Source organism: Stenella coeruleoalba (assembly GCF_951394435.1).
Source record: "Stenella coeruleoalba genome assembly, chromosome: 14".
NCBI lineage: Eukaryota > Metazoa > Chordata > Mammalia > Artiodactyla > Delphinidae > Stenella > Stenella coeruleoalba.
The window spans coordinates 23920377-23936790 of NC_137160.1; the positions used below are offsets into that span (position 1 = coordinate 23920377).

A 16414-nucleotide genomic window follows, 5' to 3' on the forward strand; every position below is an offset into this window, starting at 1 on the left:
TACTGGAGAAGCTGCTGAGGGTCCCGGGTCAGGCTGGAGCACTAACTACCGTTTCTGTTTCCTGCCGTGGCTCCAGGTGGAGTACCTTTCAGATAGTTTTCTGGAGAAAAACAGAGACACGGTGTACGAAGAGCAGATCAACATTCTGAAGGCCAGCAAGGTAAAGAGCGTCGGAAGCAGGGAAACAGAGGCAGAGTGTCCACGGCCAGAGCCAGACAGGGTGTGGTTGGTGCCGTCCCCACTCTGGAGGGGCCGAGGCAGAGGTGTGGGGCAGGGGGAGGTGAGGGGTCTGTAGGTTATTTCAGTCTGAGAATTTGAGAACGGCCTGATGGAGGGAAGAAAGCAAGGGATGGCAGAGGTGACTGGGAAAGATGCCAGCTAATGGAAGGACAGGGGAGCGGGGGGAACAGGAGAAGTGACAATCGGAGAGACGATGGTAGGTATAACTGTGAAAACATTGCTGGCATTCATCGGGTCATTTGTCCTCCACCTCCTACGTGCAGATGTAAAAGTTCTGAAACCCCTTCAAATCCTAGTATCAGTGTGTTTAATCTCTGCTTAGCAGTCTGTGGAACTTCCCTATGGCCAGAAACTTAAATGGAATAATAGGATTCAAGGGACACTTAAATCTACAATTTTGGAATGTTACTTTCTGTTATCTCCAGAATTCCAGTTATTTCCTTCTCACGAGCATGACAAAAAGATAACCAATATTGTGTCCATTCTACAGGTAGAAGAAACAAGGCACTGACTCACCTAAACAAATATTTGTTAAGCACATACCTTGTGAGGCACTGCCCCTAAATGCACCGTGTACAAAGGTGAATAAGATAGGTTCTACCCTCTAGGTGTTTACATTCTGGTGGGCTGTGAGTGGGCAGAAAAACAAGCATACAGTACCTGAAAAGAGAGGAGGTTTGGCTGGGGTGGGGGTGCAGGGAGCGTGAGCCCCGCTGTTCCAGAAAGCCACCCCGCCGATGCAGGTGCCGTTGCTGGCTTCAGCCTTTCAGAGGGAACCCAGAAAAGGACTCTCTAGGATTTAGGAGGCTTTCGACCAGACCACATGGTACTGAACTCACTGCAGAGGCCTGATAACACTAGAAATGGCAGATTAATTTCTCTTTGTGGTAAGCTTTAGATGAATGCAGTTAGGGTGAGATGATGGAATGGAGAAAATACACCCCGCAAAATGGACCCAGGTACCTAAAGGCAAGTAAATCACGTGGCCCCGAGGCCAGGGTTTTAGGGAGGATTTGAGTCAGTACCAGCGACGTGGGCGGCCCGGGGCAGACCCCGGCCCCATGCCGTCTCCCGATATCTGGAGCATCAGGGAATTAGCCATCACTAAGACAAATTTGCTTTGGGTAAATGTGCATGTCAGTGCAAGATTAACCCCTCGGCTTGCCAGGTGTCCAGCCCTCTAGTCCATGGTGGTTGACGTGACTTTTTCCATTCTTTGCAAGGGAGGTGGGGAACGGGAGAAAAGCCACAGGGAGAGAGTAGAAGTGGATGGTTTGAGCCCTGAGGAGCACGCGTCCTCACTGTGTGCGTCTTAGAAGTTAGACGCCTGTGACCTCCTGTTACTGTGACACTGGCCTTAGAGGGCTGAGAAACTTTTGTTACAAGTTTCTCCTTTCAGGTGGGAGCACAAGTGAGGGGCATGCAGCGCCTGGTTCTGCCATTAATTTTTGTCTTAATTTGAGTGTCTCTTAGGGATCCCAGAATGTAGAAGGGAATCTCTCACACTCTCTCTCCAGCAGATCATCTGTTATTAGTCAGTGAGATTTTTTTTCTTATTTTTTTTACCAAACTTTATTGAATATTTGTGTGGTATGTAGTAGTAACAAATGTATGTAGTTAACCTCCTAGAACTTACAGTCTAGTGAAAAGATACAGAGTTTAATCAAAAATTTTGGTAATGCTGTGAAGGTCAAGAAGAAGGTTCTATGGAAAAGAGTAATAGGAATGTGCTGGGAGTCCCCAAGGTCACCCCCAAATTGAACCATTTGCCAGGAAGACTCACAGAACTCAGCATATTGTAGTCCTCATGGCTATGATTTATTACAGCAAAAGGGTACAAAGCGAATCAGCAAAGGGAGAAGGTGCATGGGGTGAAGTCCAGGGGAAACCAGGTGCGAGCTTCCAGAGCCCTTTTCCGCTGGAGTCGCACTGAATATACTTAATTCCCACAGCACTGAGTTGTGATGATGCCTGTGACCTGTCTACCAGAGCAGCTCACCTGAGCCTGGGCATTTAGTGTTCCCTACTGAGAGTCAGTGACGTGGGCACCCTTTGCCTAGCACATACCGAAATTCCAGACTCCCAGAAGGAAAGCAGGTTCATTCAGCGTAAACCATATTGTTTGCATAAACAGTTTAGGCTCAGTAAACCATTCTTATCAGGGACTGCTGAAAACCCTCTCGAAATCCACATTTCCAGACACCAGCCAAGGGTCAACCTTGTAAGCAGGCCTTTCTAGGATGGCAGTCTCAGGCCTGCCATGTTAGCTCTTTTCTAAATAGGGGTATCATTGTAGATTGAGTTTTTATTAGAAATGAAATGTAGGCTTATAAAAATTCACATAGTATAGAAATATGTAAAATGAAAGTATTCTCTCCCATTCCTGACCTCCCTTTTGATGAATTCCCATTCTGATGATACAAACATACTGGTACATCTTTTTAAGATTGAAATGGGGACTTCCCTGGTGGCGCAGTGGATAAGGATCCGCCCGCCAATGCAGGGCACACGGGTTTGATCCCTGGTCCGGGAAGATCCCACGTGACGCGGAGCAACTAAGCCCATGTGCCACAACTACTGAGGCTGCGCTCTAGAGCCCGCGAGCCACAACTACTGAAGCCCATGTGCCTAGAGCCCGTGCTCCGCAACAAAAAGAAGCCACTGCAATGAGAAGCCCGCGCACTGCAACGAAGTGTAGCCCCCGCTCACCACAACTAGAGAAAGCCCGCACGCAGCACCTAAGACCCAACACAGCCAAAAAAAAAAAAAAAAAAGATTGAAATGAATTGCATTATATATTGTCCTCTCTAATTTTTCACTTACCATTGTATCTTGACCATCTTTCCACATGAGTACATATCCACTTCTTTTCTTTTTTTAAACAGCTATTGGTATTTTGCTAATTCAACTAATACTGCATGGAATGCCCTTTACATATATCTTTGCTTACTTGTATAGTTATGTCTGTAAAAGTTTAGAAATGGAATTGACAGTTCAAAGAATATGCACTTCAAAAGTCTAGAGGTATTGCTAAGTTGGAGTGTAAAATAGGTCTGTGATCTACTCTTAAATGGTACCAACTCCTTTCTGTTCCCTGTCCACCTGCCACAACTCTAGCCTCCCCCTTCACCAACTAACATTTCTAAAGAACCAATGACCTTGTTGTCAGACCCTTGCACCCCCATCCCAGCAAACCCTCAGAGGTGCTGTGATGGTGACCAGCAGTACTCAGAGATGAACCGAGAGAGGCTTCTAGGCCCACCAGACCCCAGCAGGAGGAGGGAGCGCTGAGAACTCTCCACCCTGGACCCATTTCAGACATCCCAGAGGAGGGAAAGCAGAGATCGACACTAGGTCACTATAAACCTACAGATGGGATTTCCACAGACTGCAGCTACGAATCAGAGTGATCAGAAATGTGCTTTAAATCATTTGGACAGATGGACACCTCTGGCGACATCTGTCATTGTGGCATTTTTAAAACTCATAGTTTAAAATGAGCCTCTGTCGTTTTCTTTAATTTTTTTTCACAGTAGTCCCACAAGGTTTATGTTTCTAAGGCGCACTTAAAAGCAGAGAGAAAAATAAAGACCTGGAAAGATGCAAGCCTATGGTATCCAGTTAATGCCCAATTTTTTATTGGTTTTCTTCTCACTAAGCACAGCTAGATCTTAGATCCTGTAGGTAAACCCATAGTTTTACTTAAAGTATTTTTATCTGGGGGGAGACCTATTAGCTTTTTTCTTTTGTGTGGCATTCCTGATAAGAAATTAACAAATTACTGTGAAAAATTAAGCAGTATGGGATGGAAGACTACCATATACCCTATCAGCCAAAAGGATGTTTGAAGAGCTCCCACTAAGAGCAGCGAGATAAAACGGTGTTAGTGAGAATGTAATTAGTAAAGCCAGTTACATTGCCTAAGAGGCTATAATATAGCTAATTGCTTTCTCAGCTGTCAGAGAGCTATAAATAGAGACTTCAGAGATGCCTCTTTAAAACATGATTTCAGGTTAACAGACTGATTTGTTTTAGATGCTAAAGGTGGAGGGTTTTCCTTCTTAGTGTTTATTGTAAAAAGCAATATTTTATCAATCTGAAAAAATAATCTCGAAAGGAGAATTTTTTTCTTCTGGAGATTTCCTCTTCTGGGGCAGTGCTGAGTGTAAGTCAGACAGATAGGCAGTGGGTCCAGAGTTTATGCCAGCAGGTACTGGGCAGTGAGGGCCACGCTGGGCCGTGTTCCTAGGCAGGCAGCCCTGATGCCATCTCTCCATGCCATCCTAGCGGAAGGGATCTCGAGACCAATGTGGTCCAGAGGCCAAGTAGACCATATTAGCCCAAAGCTGCCTACCCTGGACCATGACAATCCCGGAGGTCCAGGAGTCAGGATGGAGTAGCTCCAACAAGGCCCAAACTCCATCTCCCCCCATCTCTGTTCTCCCTCAACTTCAGCTCATCAAGGGTGACAATGCATGTGTTCCATTGCTTTCCGTGCTGCTAGCTTCCTTACAGGTTATACACACATTTCATTTGGAGCAAACGCATTTGCTTTAAATTTTAATTTATTTTTTATATAATAACCTTTGAGTCAACATACTATATAACATTTGCTTTTAAGTGTTTTTGGAATGCTTCCTGTTTAAAATCAGTTTGTACTGGTAGTTAAAACGCCTCTACCAACATTTAGAATAAATAGGTAACTATGTAAGAGAGAACTTTAGTCAGTAAAGCAATATAATCATTCTCTGCAGTCCAGGAAGGTCCCCCTTTCCTTCTTTAAACAAATGAAGTACTGAGACTTTTCCTCCAAATCCTCTTCAAAACCCCTTTAAACAGAATATTTCTTACCTAAAAGTTTGATATTTTTCCCCCCAGAGGGTAGCATTTACCATGTAAAAGAATTGATTGAAAAGAAAATGTGTTTGTTATTTTGTTTACAGCCGTAGCTTTTAAAGATAAGATTCTAGACAAGAGATTCCAATCAAATGGTTATTATAGTGTGTCTTATTTTAGTTTCACATGTCTGTTTTAAAGAAAAGATATTTTATGTTCATATAAATGGAAATGAATAGGTGTGATTTCCAAGGTAACAGCTATGTATATACCTGTAACTGACATTTTTCTTAAACTGTCAAGTGGTCTTTAGAAAGTGTTTTCATACTTCTTTTAATCCCTTTTCAAATAGATCTGCCTCAGGCTTTTAAAGTCTATATGTAGACTTGAATAGCAAAGAACACGAAAGCCAGTACCTGTGGACACTTTGAAATAAGTGACAAGTAGTATCAGGAAAGTACCTGGTTTGTTTGAAGGTTTTATCTAAGTGTTTTCAAGACTGAAGGGAGTAAATTTTTAGAAAGGCCCAGGTGGATCGTGTTTCTGAGGGCTGCCCTAAGATGAATTGTAGTACTTCTATTACTGGTTGGTCATCTGGTAAATAGACTTTCCAGTCACTCTAATAGCAGAACTGGAGTTAGTCAATTAAAAAAAATTTTTTTTTCCTCTCACTCAGAAATGTGTTCCTTTGCATGAATCCTTTTTCAAACAGGAACTTGGTAACTACTTTTCATTGGGACTTGGGGTTAATTTACAGCTGGGACACTGCTGGGACAAGGAGGTCCGTGTCTGGCCCAGCCCCCTTGTCCTGGTCTTTTACTACTGCCTGCAGCCTGAGGTTGGACATGGTGCCTGTCCGTCTTTCAGTCCTGTGGTCAAATTAGATGTCTCTGTACGTTTACTGAGTTTATCATACAAATTCTGTATAGAATGTAAAGCCTGCCCCTCCTCCCTAAAGTCCCAACAAACTCATCTACTCCTCCATCCCAGGGACCCTACCACTTCCAAATGCGGTCTCAATAGCAGGGACCTACAATTAAAACATAACTTCTTATTTTTTTTTTTGGTACGCGGGCCTCTCACTGTTGTGGCCTCTCCCGTTGCAGAGCACAGGCTCCGGACGCGCAGGCTGAGCGGCCATGGCTCACGGGCCCAGCTGCTCCACGGCATGTGGGATCCTCCCGGACCGGGGCACGAGCCCGTGTCCCCTGCATCGGCAGGTGGACTCTCAACCACTGCGCCACCAGGGAAACCCTAAAACATAACTTTTAAAATAAAGTTCAGATTCTCCAGACTAAACCTTGGTTGTTCCCAAATTATAGCACAGTGCCAGTGTAGATTAAAATCTGCCTTGAACAAAAGTTTTCCTTTTTTGTTCTTAAGTTATAAATCCTTTAATATGTCAAATTAAAAAAAAAAGGCATAGCTTTTCTGATCGAAGCAAGAGAAAGGGGCTTACGTTTTAAAATACTCTTATAATTGAATCCGATTTCAAAGTTCCTCCTGTTCTGATACATGCTCCTGACCTTAGAAGTGAACAGATTTTTCACAGAAAAAGCCACTGCTAACGATTTCAGTACATTAGACCCCTTAAACAGTGTAGCCGTGCAGTTGGTAAGTTCTACCCAAGACTCAAACATCTTGGAAGTCTATTTCTGAAAGTATATGAATTAGAATAATTTAATCAGTTTATATATTGTTTAGACTTGGCAGACTGAATCACTGATGTCTTTAGAATGTGAACCTGGCTTCAGCCTCCCATTAATTATTTCCCTATGGAAATTTCTAGGCGCCACTCTGCCTGGGCACCTGACCTTTTCTCACGTGTGCCTTGGCTCTCTGGCACCAGTTTACAGAGTCCCCATGCCTGGGCTGTCCTCTCCCCCCACCCCTCCAGCCCCTACCCCTGTTCTCAGTTAATATGTGTGGTGGTGGCTCTCTGCCATGGTCAGTGAGGACCAGCAGGTCTGTAAACAGGGGGTTACTGGGTATGGTTTGGATTTAGAGGAAACTGGCTGTGGGGTAGAATGTGTTTGTATGAACGTATGCCTGGAGGTAGGGCACTCGAGTTTTGTAGGTGACTATCGTGACCCAGGAGAGAGCTCAGGTAGACCTGAACCAGGGCAGCGACGTTCTGGTTGATCGAGAAAGGACTGCTGAGACTTAACCATGGACAGAACTTGGTGATTGATGGGGATGAGAAGTAGGGTGATGGCAGGATCTCTAACCTAAATCTGGGAAGACAGCAGGTGGTGGTGGTTTGGGCCATGTTGAATTTGGAGTTTCCAGTGGAACACCCAGAGGGAGGAGAAGCAGGATATTCAGCAGATGGTTGGAACTATGGACTGTGGTAGTGGAAGAAAATCAAGATGGAGAGACGGGCTTGAAGGTGATAGTTGAAGCCATGGGCATGAAGGATACAGTCCAGGGAATGAGTGTTAGAAAAATTAAGTGGTGAGGATGCAGTTTTGGGGATCAGCAACTCAAAGGAGAGAAGTGCAGAAGATGGACCAGCGAAAGGTGCTGGGAAAGAACACATTGGGAAAAGTAGGCAGGAAGTCGGAGGAATGTGGACGTGCTGAATCTCAGGGAAGAGGTCTTCAGAGAGGAGGCCCAGGTCAGTGCTTCCAGCCCTGGCTCATCCATTAACCAACAGCCCTGGGCGAGCTGATGCCGCCCGCCGTGGTTGCTGTGGGGCGACTGGGGGTTGAAGCAGGGTCTGGTAGGTCCCTCCTCCCAGAGCTGCTCTTTCCTCACCTGCCACAGGAAGTTGAGGGTTGATCTTTATGGTTCTTCCAGATTTAAATTCTATGATTCTGTTTCCTCTTCAGCTCAAAAATATAACTCTCTCAGGCATCTATACTTTCACAATGTAGACAGATTATATATATATATATATATATATATATATATATATATATATATATGTGTATATATATGTGTATATATATATATATCCCCAATAAAAATAATAAAACTAGATCATGTATGAGTGCTTATTCTATGCCGGGCACTCTTCTCTGTACTCACGTGGATTTTCTCCTTTAGTCTTCTCTTCAGCTCTCATCCTCCATCAATGGGGAAGGCTAGGAGGCTGTAGGTTCAGCAAGCCTAGGGCTCAGGGTCCGGCACAGACTCGGGTGGTACCCAGGTGGCACAGACTCGGGTGGTACCCAGGTGACACAGGCTGAGCCTGGGAGAGGCAGAAATGAGTGGATGAAGTGATCTGGGAAAGGGTCGTGGAGGAGGCAGGGCCGGACCCTGAGAGATGGGGCTCTTGGGACGAGAGCAGGTAGGAGAAGGGGGTGGGTGTTTCAGATAAGAATAATGGTGAGCAACGGTGGGAATAACAAGCATGTTGGTTTATGTGACAGTAAAGTGATCAGCTTCATGTAGAGACTGTCATACAGAGTGAAGGAAGTCAGAAAGAGGAAAACAAACGACATATAATATCGCTTATATGTGGAATCTAGAAAAATGGTAGAGATGAACTTATTTGCAAAGCCGAAATAGAGACACAGATATAGAGAACAAACTTACGGTTACCAAGGGGGGCAGCAGGGATGGGATGAACTGGGAGATTGGGATTGACGCATATACACTACTATGTATAAAATAGGTAACTAATGAGAACCTACTGTATAGCACAGGGAACTCTACTCACTGCTCTGCGGTGACCTAAGTGGGAAGGAAATCTAAAAAAGAGTGGATACGTGTGTGCGTATAACTGATTCGCTTTGCTGCACAGCAGGAACTAACACAGCATTGTAAAGCAACTACACGCCAATAAAAATTAATTTAAAGAAAAAAGGTATTATCTGAGAGGGGGTGAGTGGGATCCGATTGCAGAGCCCCCGGAAGACAGACTCAGGGCATTCAGAACTGGCGGGAGGAGATGGGAGACAGCATCGTTATGGGGGCTGTGGGAAGAAAGGTGCAGGGGATGTGACGGACCGGAGCCTGGACACGGAGGCACAAGCATTTGAGCCTCTCTTCTGTTGGGATTGGGAGTGGCTCAGGGCTGGAGAGTGGGGCCTGGGGCTCCTTTTGTTCCCTCCCCACATGCAGGCATGTGGTAGTGGCCTTACAACACTTGATTCTATCCCCAGCATCCACTTCCCCAAGGGATGCTGGCAGGACTAGTTTTGTAGGGGACGGGGGAGGGCTGGGACTCTCTGTCCCTCATGCATGGTCTGATCTTCACCCTGGTACACACAGTGCATTAACAGAGAGGTATTCTTATTTAGTCTCATAACAACTCCACATAATGGGTACGTTCTTATCCCTATTTTACTGATGAAGAAAATAAGGCTTAAGGAAGTTAAATAACTTTACAAGACCCAGTAATAATAAGTGTGGAAAAATTTAAACAGTTTTCTTAGAACATAGCTACCTTCTACCACACCAGAAGGGAAAGAAGTTTTGCCCATCTTTGTAGGTAAAGGTTAAGTGAGATTGTCTGGGAAAATTACATTTTTCCTTTCTTTAAATTGAGATATAATTCTTGTACCCAAAGTTCACCCTTTTAAATTGTGTAATTCAGTGGTTTTAGTATATTCACCAAGTTGTACAACTATCGCCATGCTAAATTCCAGAATATTTTCATCGCTCCAAAAAGAAACTCTGTCCCCATCAGCAGGCATTTCACTTTGCCCCTCCCCTCGCCCCTGGCAAACCGTATACGACTTGCTGTCCCCTGGACATTTCCTGTAAATGGAATCACACACTGTGTGGTCCTCTCTGTCCGGCTTCTTTCACTTGGCGTGTTTGCAGGGTTCACGCAGGTTGTGGCATGTGTGAGGACGTCATTCCTTTATGTTTTTTGTTGAGTAATATTGCATCGCCTGTATTCACCATATTCTGCTCATCTGTGCATCAGTTGATGGGCATTTGGGTTGTCCCTGCTCTGTGGGCATTAGGAATAATGCTGTACATGTGTAACGCTATTAGGAATAATGTGGACGTGTGTTTCCAGTTCTCTCAGGCGTGTATTGGAAAGCTACTTGGAAAGAGTGTAAGCAGCATAAAGTCCAAGAACTCGTTCTCTGTGTTTGTTTCTAGCTCCCCCTGGTGGCTGACTTGTTCCACGATGGCAAAGACTCTGCTCCTGCTGCCGCCACGTCTTCAAAGATCAGCGTTCGCTCTGCCAGACCCCCCCTGAAAGCCTCCAACAAGGAGCACAAGAAAACCGTGGGCCACCAGGTCAGCCCCAGGCCTCATGGCGGGAGCTGTGGGCCCTGGCATGTGTAGAGAAACAGCTCCTGCTGTGGGTTTGCTGTGGGATTTTATGTCCAGTGTGTCTCCCAAGAGAAGAGAGTGCCTGCTGAGCCCCTGGCAGCCACTGACCTTAATACTTCGATGGATTCCCGGCTCTGAGCATTTCCTGTAAGGCAGTAATTCCCGGGATGCCCGGGCATCACGTGTCAGGGCTCCAGGGCCTCACGTTTAGGACTCACGGGCCTCCATTCACAGCAATGGTCCCTCTCACGCTCTTAGCACTTGCTCACCTTATCTCATCTGATCGGGGCACTGAATGAGACGCATCCGGGTGGTCTCTCCCCACGTTGCTTTGAGGAGCCCTGGTGCCGGGGATGTGGGAGGGCCTTGGTTTTGGTCATGCAGCCAGGCAGCTGTCAGAGCTGGAGTCTGACACCAGGTCCCTGGGTGTCCCCCTGTCCTGGGTTAAGCAGGAATGATCTGAACAATAAGAGTATTGACAGATACTACCACCAGTCTGTGTGTGCTCCTTTTTGTTCCTTATTCCGCCACAAAGCTGAAGACAAATAAATCACCAGTCACTGATCTTTGTCTCCCCAGTTCCGCACCTCCCTGCACCTGCTCATGGAGACCCTGAACACCACAACGCCGCACTACGTCCGCTGCATCAAGCCCAACGACGAGAAGCTCCCCTTCCGGTGAGTGCCGGCCTCTTCGTGTGGCCTTACGAGTTCAGGGGCAGGCACAGCCTCTCAGAGGTCTGCAGTCTTCAGCAGGATGAGTAGCTGATCCTGCACTCCCCAATGGTTTATATGCCGAATACAGGTTACACCTGTCTGCTGTCCGGAGGATTCAGGGGGATGAGAAGATCCAGTTCCCCGATCCCCCGTTGCTTACAGTGGTGTCAAATGTGCCCACGAATCCGAGAACCACTTAGAAGTGTGCCGTTAAATGTAGACATAGTGCGTCTCACAGTGACTGCTCAGTTCAGAGACCGGAGCATGTGCGGAGTGGTCAGGGAAGGCTTCTTGATGGAGGAAGCATAACCTCAAGCAGTGTGTCGATGCAGATGGTCCCATTTCTCACATCCCCTCTCCTGCTGGGCTTCCGGAGTTACCCACACTTGCTCACCTTCCCCTCACTCTAACCCAAATGCTGCCACTACTCCTACCTTAAAAATTTTCTTCCATTTCTGACACCACTCCCATGGTTGACTTCACCCAAATCTGGGCAGCAGTGACTCTTCAGTACCTTTGTCATTTCTGGGTTGTGCCAGGTTCCAGCCAGCCTTTCTGCAGGCCTGCTGCAGCTTCACTGGCCCCCTCACATTCAGCGTGTCTGACACCAAACTCGTCCTTTCCCCCTTGAATGTTTCCTGTTTACTTGGTCTCTGTTGTAGGAAATGGCATAATGATTTCCTGACATCTCATCCACCCGCCAAACTTCGTTCTTCCAAACCAGAAACCTGAGGTCTCTCTGGACCGGTGCTGTCCAGTAGAACTTTCTGTGATGATGGAACTCTTCTATAATCTGCCTTGACCAAGATGGTAGCCGCTAGTCACATGTGACCATTGAGTTCTTGCAATGTGGCTGGTGTGACTGAGAAAGTGAATTCTTAATTTCATTTTAGTTACTTACAAGTGGCTAGTGGCTACCATACTGGACAGCATGACCCTTGATTCTTCCCTCTCCCTTACTCCCCAGGATCCAGTCATTGTCAAAGTCCCACGGAGTCACTTGAAAATTTCTCGCACTGGTCTCCCTCGTCTCTCCCTTCCACTTCGGCCTTGTTTCAGACTCTCTTCATCTCTTGCCTGGAATACTGCCCACGCCTTTAGAACGGTCTCTCACTCACCTCTGCAGCCTCTTCTTCTGTTACCCTGAGCCTCCACATGTGCTATTCCCTCTGGCCGGAGAAGGGATGTTTTTACATTTTTCAAGCACTTTCCTCCCATCTTTCTGATTTCCTTTTTGGTCCTGGCGTAATTTCTTTCTGTGAAATAATTTATTTTGGCAACTCTGACTCTCAGAATGAATATCTGAACTGCCTTCTGCAATTTGTATCAGTTAATAAAGCTTGAATTCCACTCACAGGAACCTTGTGCTGAGAAAGGTTAGGAAGACAGCGTCAAATCAGCCTTCTTTGAAGCGTGCTGACGGTTCATTCTTCTCCCTTCCTCCAAGTTTCCGAGACACGCTTAGGAATTCCCCCCGCCGTGTGGCATCTGTTTACCAGCTGCCTCCAGAAGAAAAGAGCCTGTTAGAAACACAGCATGTGCGGAAGACTTAGATTATGTGTGAAGGGCAGGAGCGGAGTGCTGGGCCCGGGAGAGGAGAGTCCAGGGCTGGCACCAGCTCTGCCCCCCAGCCAGCGCGACCTTGGGCAGTTCATTCGTCAGACCGGACGCCCACCATGTGCCGAGTTCTCATGCTGGGTCTCCCCTCCCAAGTGAGAGAAGACACTAGGGACTTTCAAAGGGACTTTCTAGTCCTAATATCCCATTTTTCTAAGGCCCTCCTTTTCCTTCGGGACCAAAATCTTCCTCCCAATAAAGAAAATGGGGGGAAATACAGAACCAAGTCAGAAAGCCTGGATTCTCTGCTACCAGTTATTTGGCGAATCCCGAACTAGTCCTTTACCCTCTTAGTCTCATTTCCTTATCTGTTCATTGTGGTTAAAGAAATAATTATCCTGATGGAAGAATTCAAGGAGGTAATGGGGATTATTTGTGACACGCATAAAAATGTATGCCATTAAAATATATGACGTTGGGCTTCCCTGGTGGCGCAGTGGTTGAGGGTCCGCCTGCCGATGCAGGGGACACGGGTTCGTGCCCGGGTCCGGGAAGATCTCACATGCCGCAGAGTGGCTGGGCCCGTGAGCCATGGCCGCTGAGCCTGCGCGTCCGGAGCCTGTGCTCCGCAACGGGAAAGGCCACAACAGTGAGAGGCCCACGTACTGCCAAAAAAAAAAAAAAAAAAATATATATATATATATATATATATATATATATATATATATATATATATATATATATGATGTTGTTGATATTCTGGAAGGAAAGTGCTATATCTCTCCTCCCATCCCCTAAAACTAGGCTTTCTCAATCTCAGCACTCTTGGCATTTTGGCCCAGGGAATTCTTTGCTGTGGGGTGTCCTGTGCGCTGGAAGAAGCTTAGCAGCTTCCCTGGCCTCTGCCCACTAGATGGGAACAGCCCTACTATTGTGACAACTAAAAACGTTTTAAAGCATCGCCACATGTTCCTTGGAGGCAGAATTCCCCCAGTGGAGAGCCGCTGTCCTGTACTGAATGCTTTGTTGCCTCTCTTTTATAAAAGTCTTTCTCTCTACCTCTTCCTGTATTCAGAAACCATCCGTCCTGAGCACTGGGCTAGGACAGGTGGAATGACAGTGAATAAGACGTAGCCTTCATCCTTAAGGAGTTGCCAGCCACAAATAACTGTTGACCACATGGAAGGAGTGACTGTCAGTGGGTCTGTAGAAGCCACAGCAGCATAGAGGCGAGAGGGCATGAAGTGTCCAGGAAGGAGGTGGCCTAGGGTGTGTGTGATCATCTGGGGTGGCTCGTCGGAGGAACTGGCCAGGTTTCCTGAAGGCCAGTCCGCTGATCTTAGAAGCGGGCGGTCCTGAGCACCTCGGAGTCCTGCGTGTTGCGTGCACAGCACTGCAGAGCCCCAGGCAGCCTGTGCGGAAATCAACCAGGCGGCGCCACGGGAGGAGGTCTCACTCTGCGTCCAGCAAGCTTCCGGCTCTGCTGAACCTGCACAGTTTATTGAGAGAGGAGAGTATAACCCTGCATTTCAGCAGTTGGACCCTTACATATCTTTGGTAATTTTTCAGTCCAGACTTAGGTGTTGCTTGTCTGCACTGTGGCCCTCCCAAATTTAATAGGTGGAAGGGCTGGTCTTCACTCCCAGTTACTGGTAACTAATGCAGGGAGGCAGACTGAGAGAGTTTAACAGTGAGTTTTCTTTACTATCAGGGAGATAGATTAAGGTACAGAAGGCTGGCAGGCTTTACGTGTCCCCTGGGGGGTGAGGACAGGGGAGGGTCATGGCAGTATCTTCTTGGTATACTGTCTTCTCGGGTTTTTGCTAACAGCTTCCTCTCTTTTACGTCACTCGATCATTACAACAAACCAGTAGATTAGAGCTGGGCAGATATTCTCAGCTCTCATTGAATGAGTGAGGAAGACGAGGTCCAGAGAGAGTGTTTTGCCCAAGGTGACATTAGCTGCTGGTGGCAGAGCTAAGGCCAGTCCAAGTTCCCCTTCAGCCTTGCTCGTTTCCCCCACCACGGGGAAGAGGATGTGTGAAGAAGGACGGGATTTCGCTGAGGTCATCAAGAAGCAGGGAAGAATGTTAAAACTGAGTTCAAAAATTATTTGCCGCATGCCTTCCATGGGACCAACTCGGGGTGTGGGCCCCAAGAGAAGACGTTTCCCCCAAAGAGCTTCCACAGCACTGCATGGGAGCGGGGGTCACATTCCCAAGCCGCTCCCCAGCCATCAGACAGGACCTGGCCCAGAGCTGGCATGCCCAGTTTTCACAGACATGATACCGGGGTCCAGAGCAGGAGGAGATGGGGGTGCTGGGGAAGAGTAATAGTCCTTTGAAGGAGGGAAGGGCCTCTCAGTGACAGTTAGCTCATTTTTCCAGCCAGGAAGCAGCAGGAGGTCCTGGAGGAAGTAGGGACCCCAGCTAGACCCACAGCTCACAAAGGACTAGAGGTCACAGATGCTCGCCAAGCATGCTGCCCATCCCCACCATGTGCAGCAGGTTGAACTTGACCCCGTAGTTGTGCCAAGCAAAGGGAAGAAGCCGATGGCCAGTTGAGATCCCGGCTGCAGGGTGCCTCGAGGGAGAGGCTGCTGTGAGCAGAAAACCTTTCCCAAGGACAAGCACGTCCACGTTGCATTCCTGACTCAGGGCCCAGGTGACCACTTGAGAGGCGAGAGGAGCAGAACCTATAAACGGCAGAGCCTGCCTCCCAAAGGCCGCCTTGGATCTCTCGAGGTCACAGGCAGCCTTTATGTCCCTCGGACGTACAGCTTCTTATGAAACTGACCACCACCACCCGTATGAAGGTCCTCCTCGGATCCCAGAACTGAGCCGAATCCTGGGGCGGCCTCAGCAAAATTACAAAGTAGGTGGCATAGTAAGAGGTTCAGCCTACGGTCTAGTCTCGGCACGAGTGTTCCCTTTCGTCCTAAGGAGCTTCTTCTCTGCCTAAAAAGATGAAATTAACTCCTCTGAAGTAACTGTTGGTGTTCAGGACTCTGCAGAGTTCAGCGCTTAGTTGTGCCTTACACGCTCAAAGTGCCATGTGCACCCTGGGGCTGGAGTCATCAGGAAGACTGTATGGACGAGCCGGGTGTCCAAAGAAGGGAGGACTGGGGCAGGCAGGGGGAGGCGGGAGGAAGTCAGAGTGAGCCCAGGCCTGGAGGAGGACGAGGGCGTCTCCTGGGACGCCGAGCCCTGCGCATTGGAACCAAGAGAGTGCCCGGGGAAGGTCAGCTCGCGATCTTCAGTCACTTGGAAAATGCCTGCTGTTTCCCCACCACCAAGTGCCCGCTGAGCCCAGGCCACTGCAGGGCACCATCTGCCTTAGTGGACTCCTGGGCCCCTGGCCCACATGCAACTCAGCATAAGAGAGCAACGTGACCAGGGGCCGAGCAGGTCGTAGAGATGGGAGGACAGAGAGGGTGTGTCCCATGGAGAGATGTGAATCGAGGGCAGTCGACCCCAGGCCAGGTCCTTCCTGCAGAATTCCAGAATCCTGAGTGGGTCCAGCTGCTGGGAGAAGAGCATCTGGGGCCCTCCGGGAGCGTGGCAGACAAATGTGGTGAGAGGTTGCCTGCTGAACCCTCCCGGGTCCTAGGAGTAAAGAAGCTGCCATCTGCATTTACCCAACAGGGCAAGTAGGCTGCCCGACTGCCCGGCCAGGCGTGCGCTGAAGCCAGTACAATCCGCAGGATCCCGGACTGAGTCTGGAGGACCTCACCCCTGCCCTCCCTCCTGCCAGAGTGCGAGGAGCAAGAGGCCCTCGGCTTGTAGCCAGGCTTCAGAACAGCCAGAAAGAAATGGAAACACTTATTC

The 16414-nt window shown here is 47.9% G+C and overlaps 1 protein-coding gene across 2 annotated transcripts in view; it reads left to right on the forward strand.

The window, feature by feature from the left end:
• The window catches only part of MYO5B (myosin VB), a 384462-nt gene that overhangs the window by 283743 nt on the left and 84305 nt on the right, over positions 1-16414 (forward strand). For both annotated transcript variants that reach the window (XM_079943248.1, XM_079943249.1), the window contains exons 14-16: positions 77-160; positions 10138-10278; positions 10894-10991. In XM_079943248.1, coding sequence (XP_079799374.1) covers positions 77-160; positions 10138-10278; positions 10894-10991 — 323 coding nt within the window. The remainder of the gene's footprint in view (positions 1-76; positions 161-10137; positions 10279-10893; positions 10992-16414) is intronic.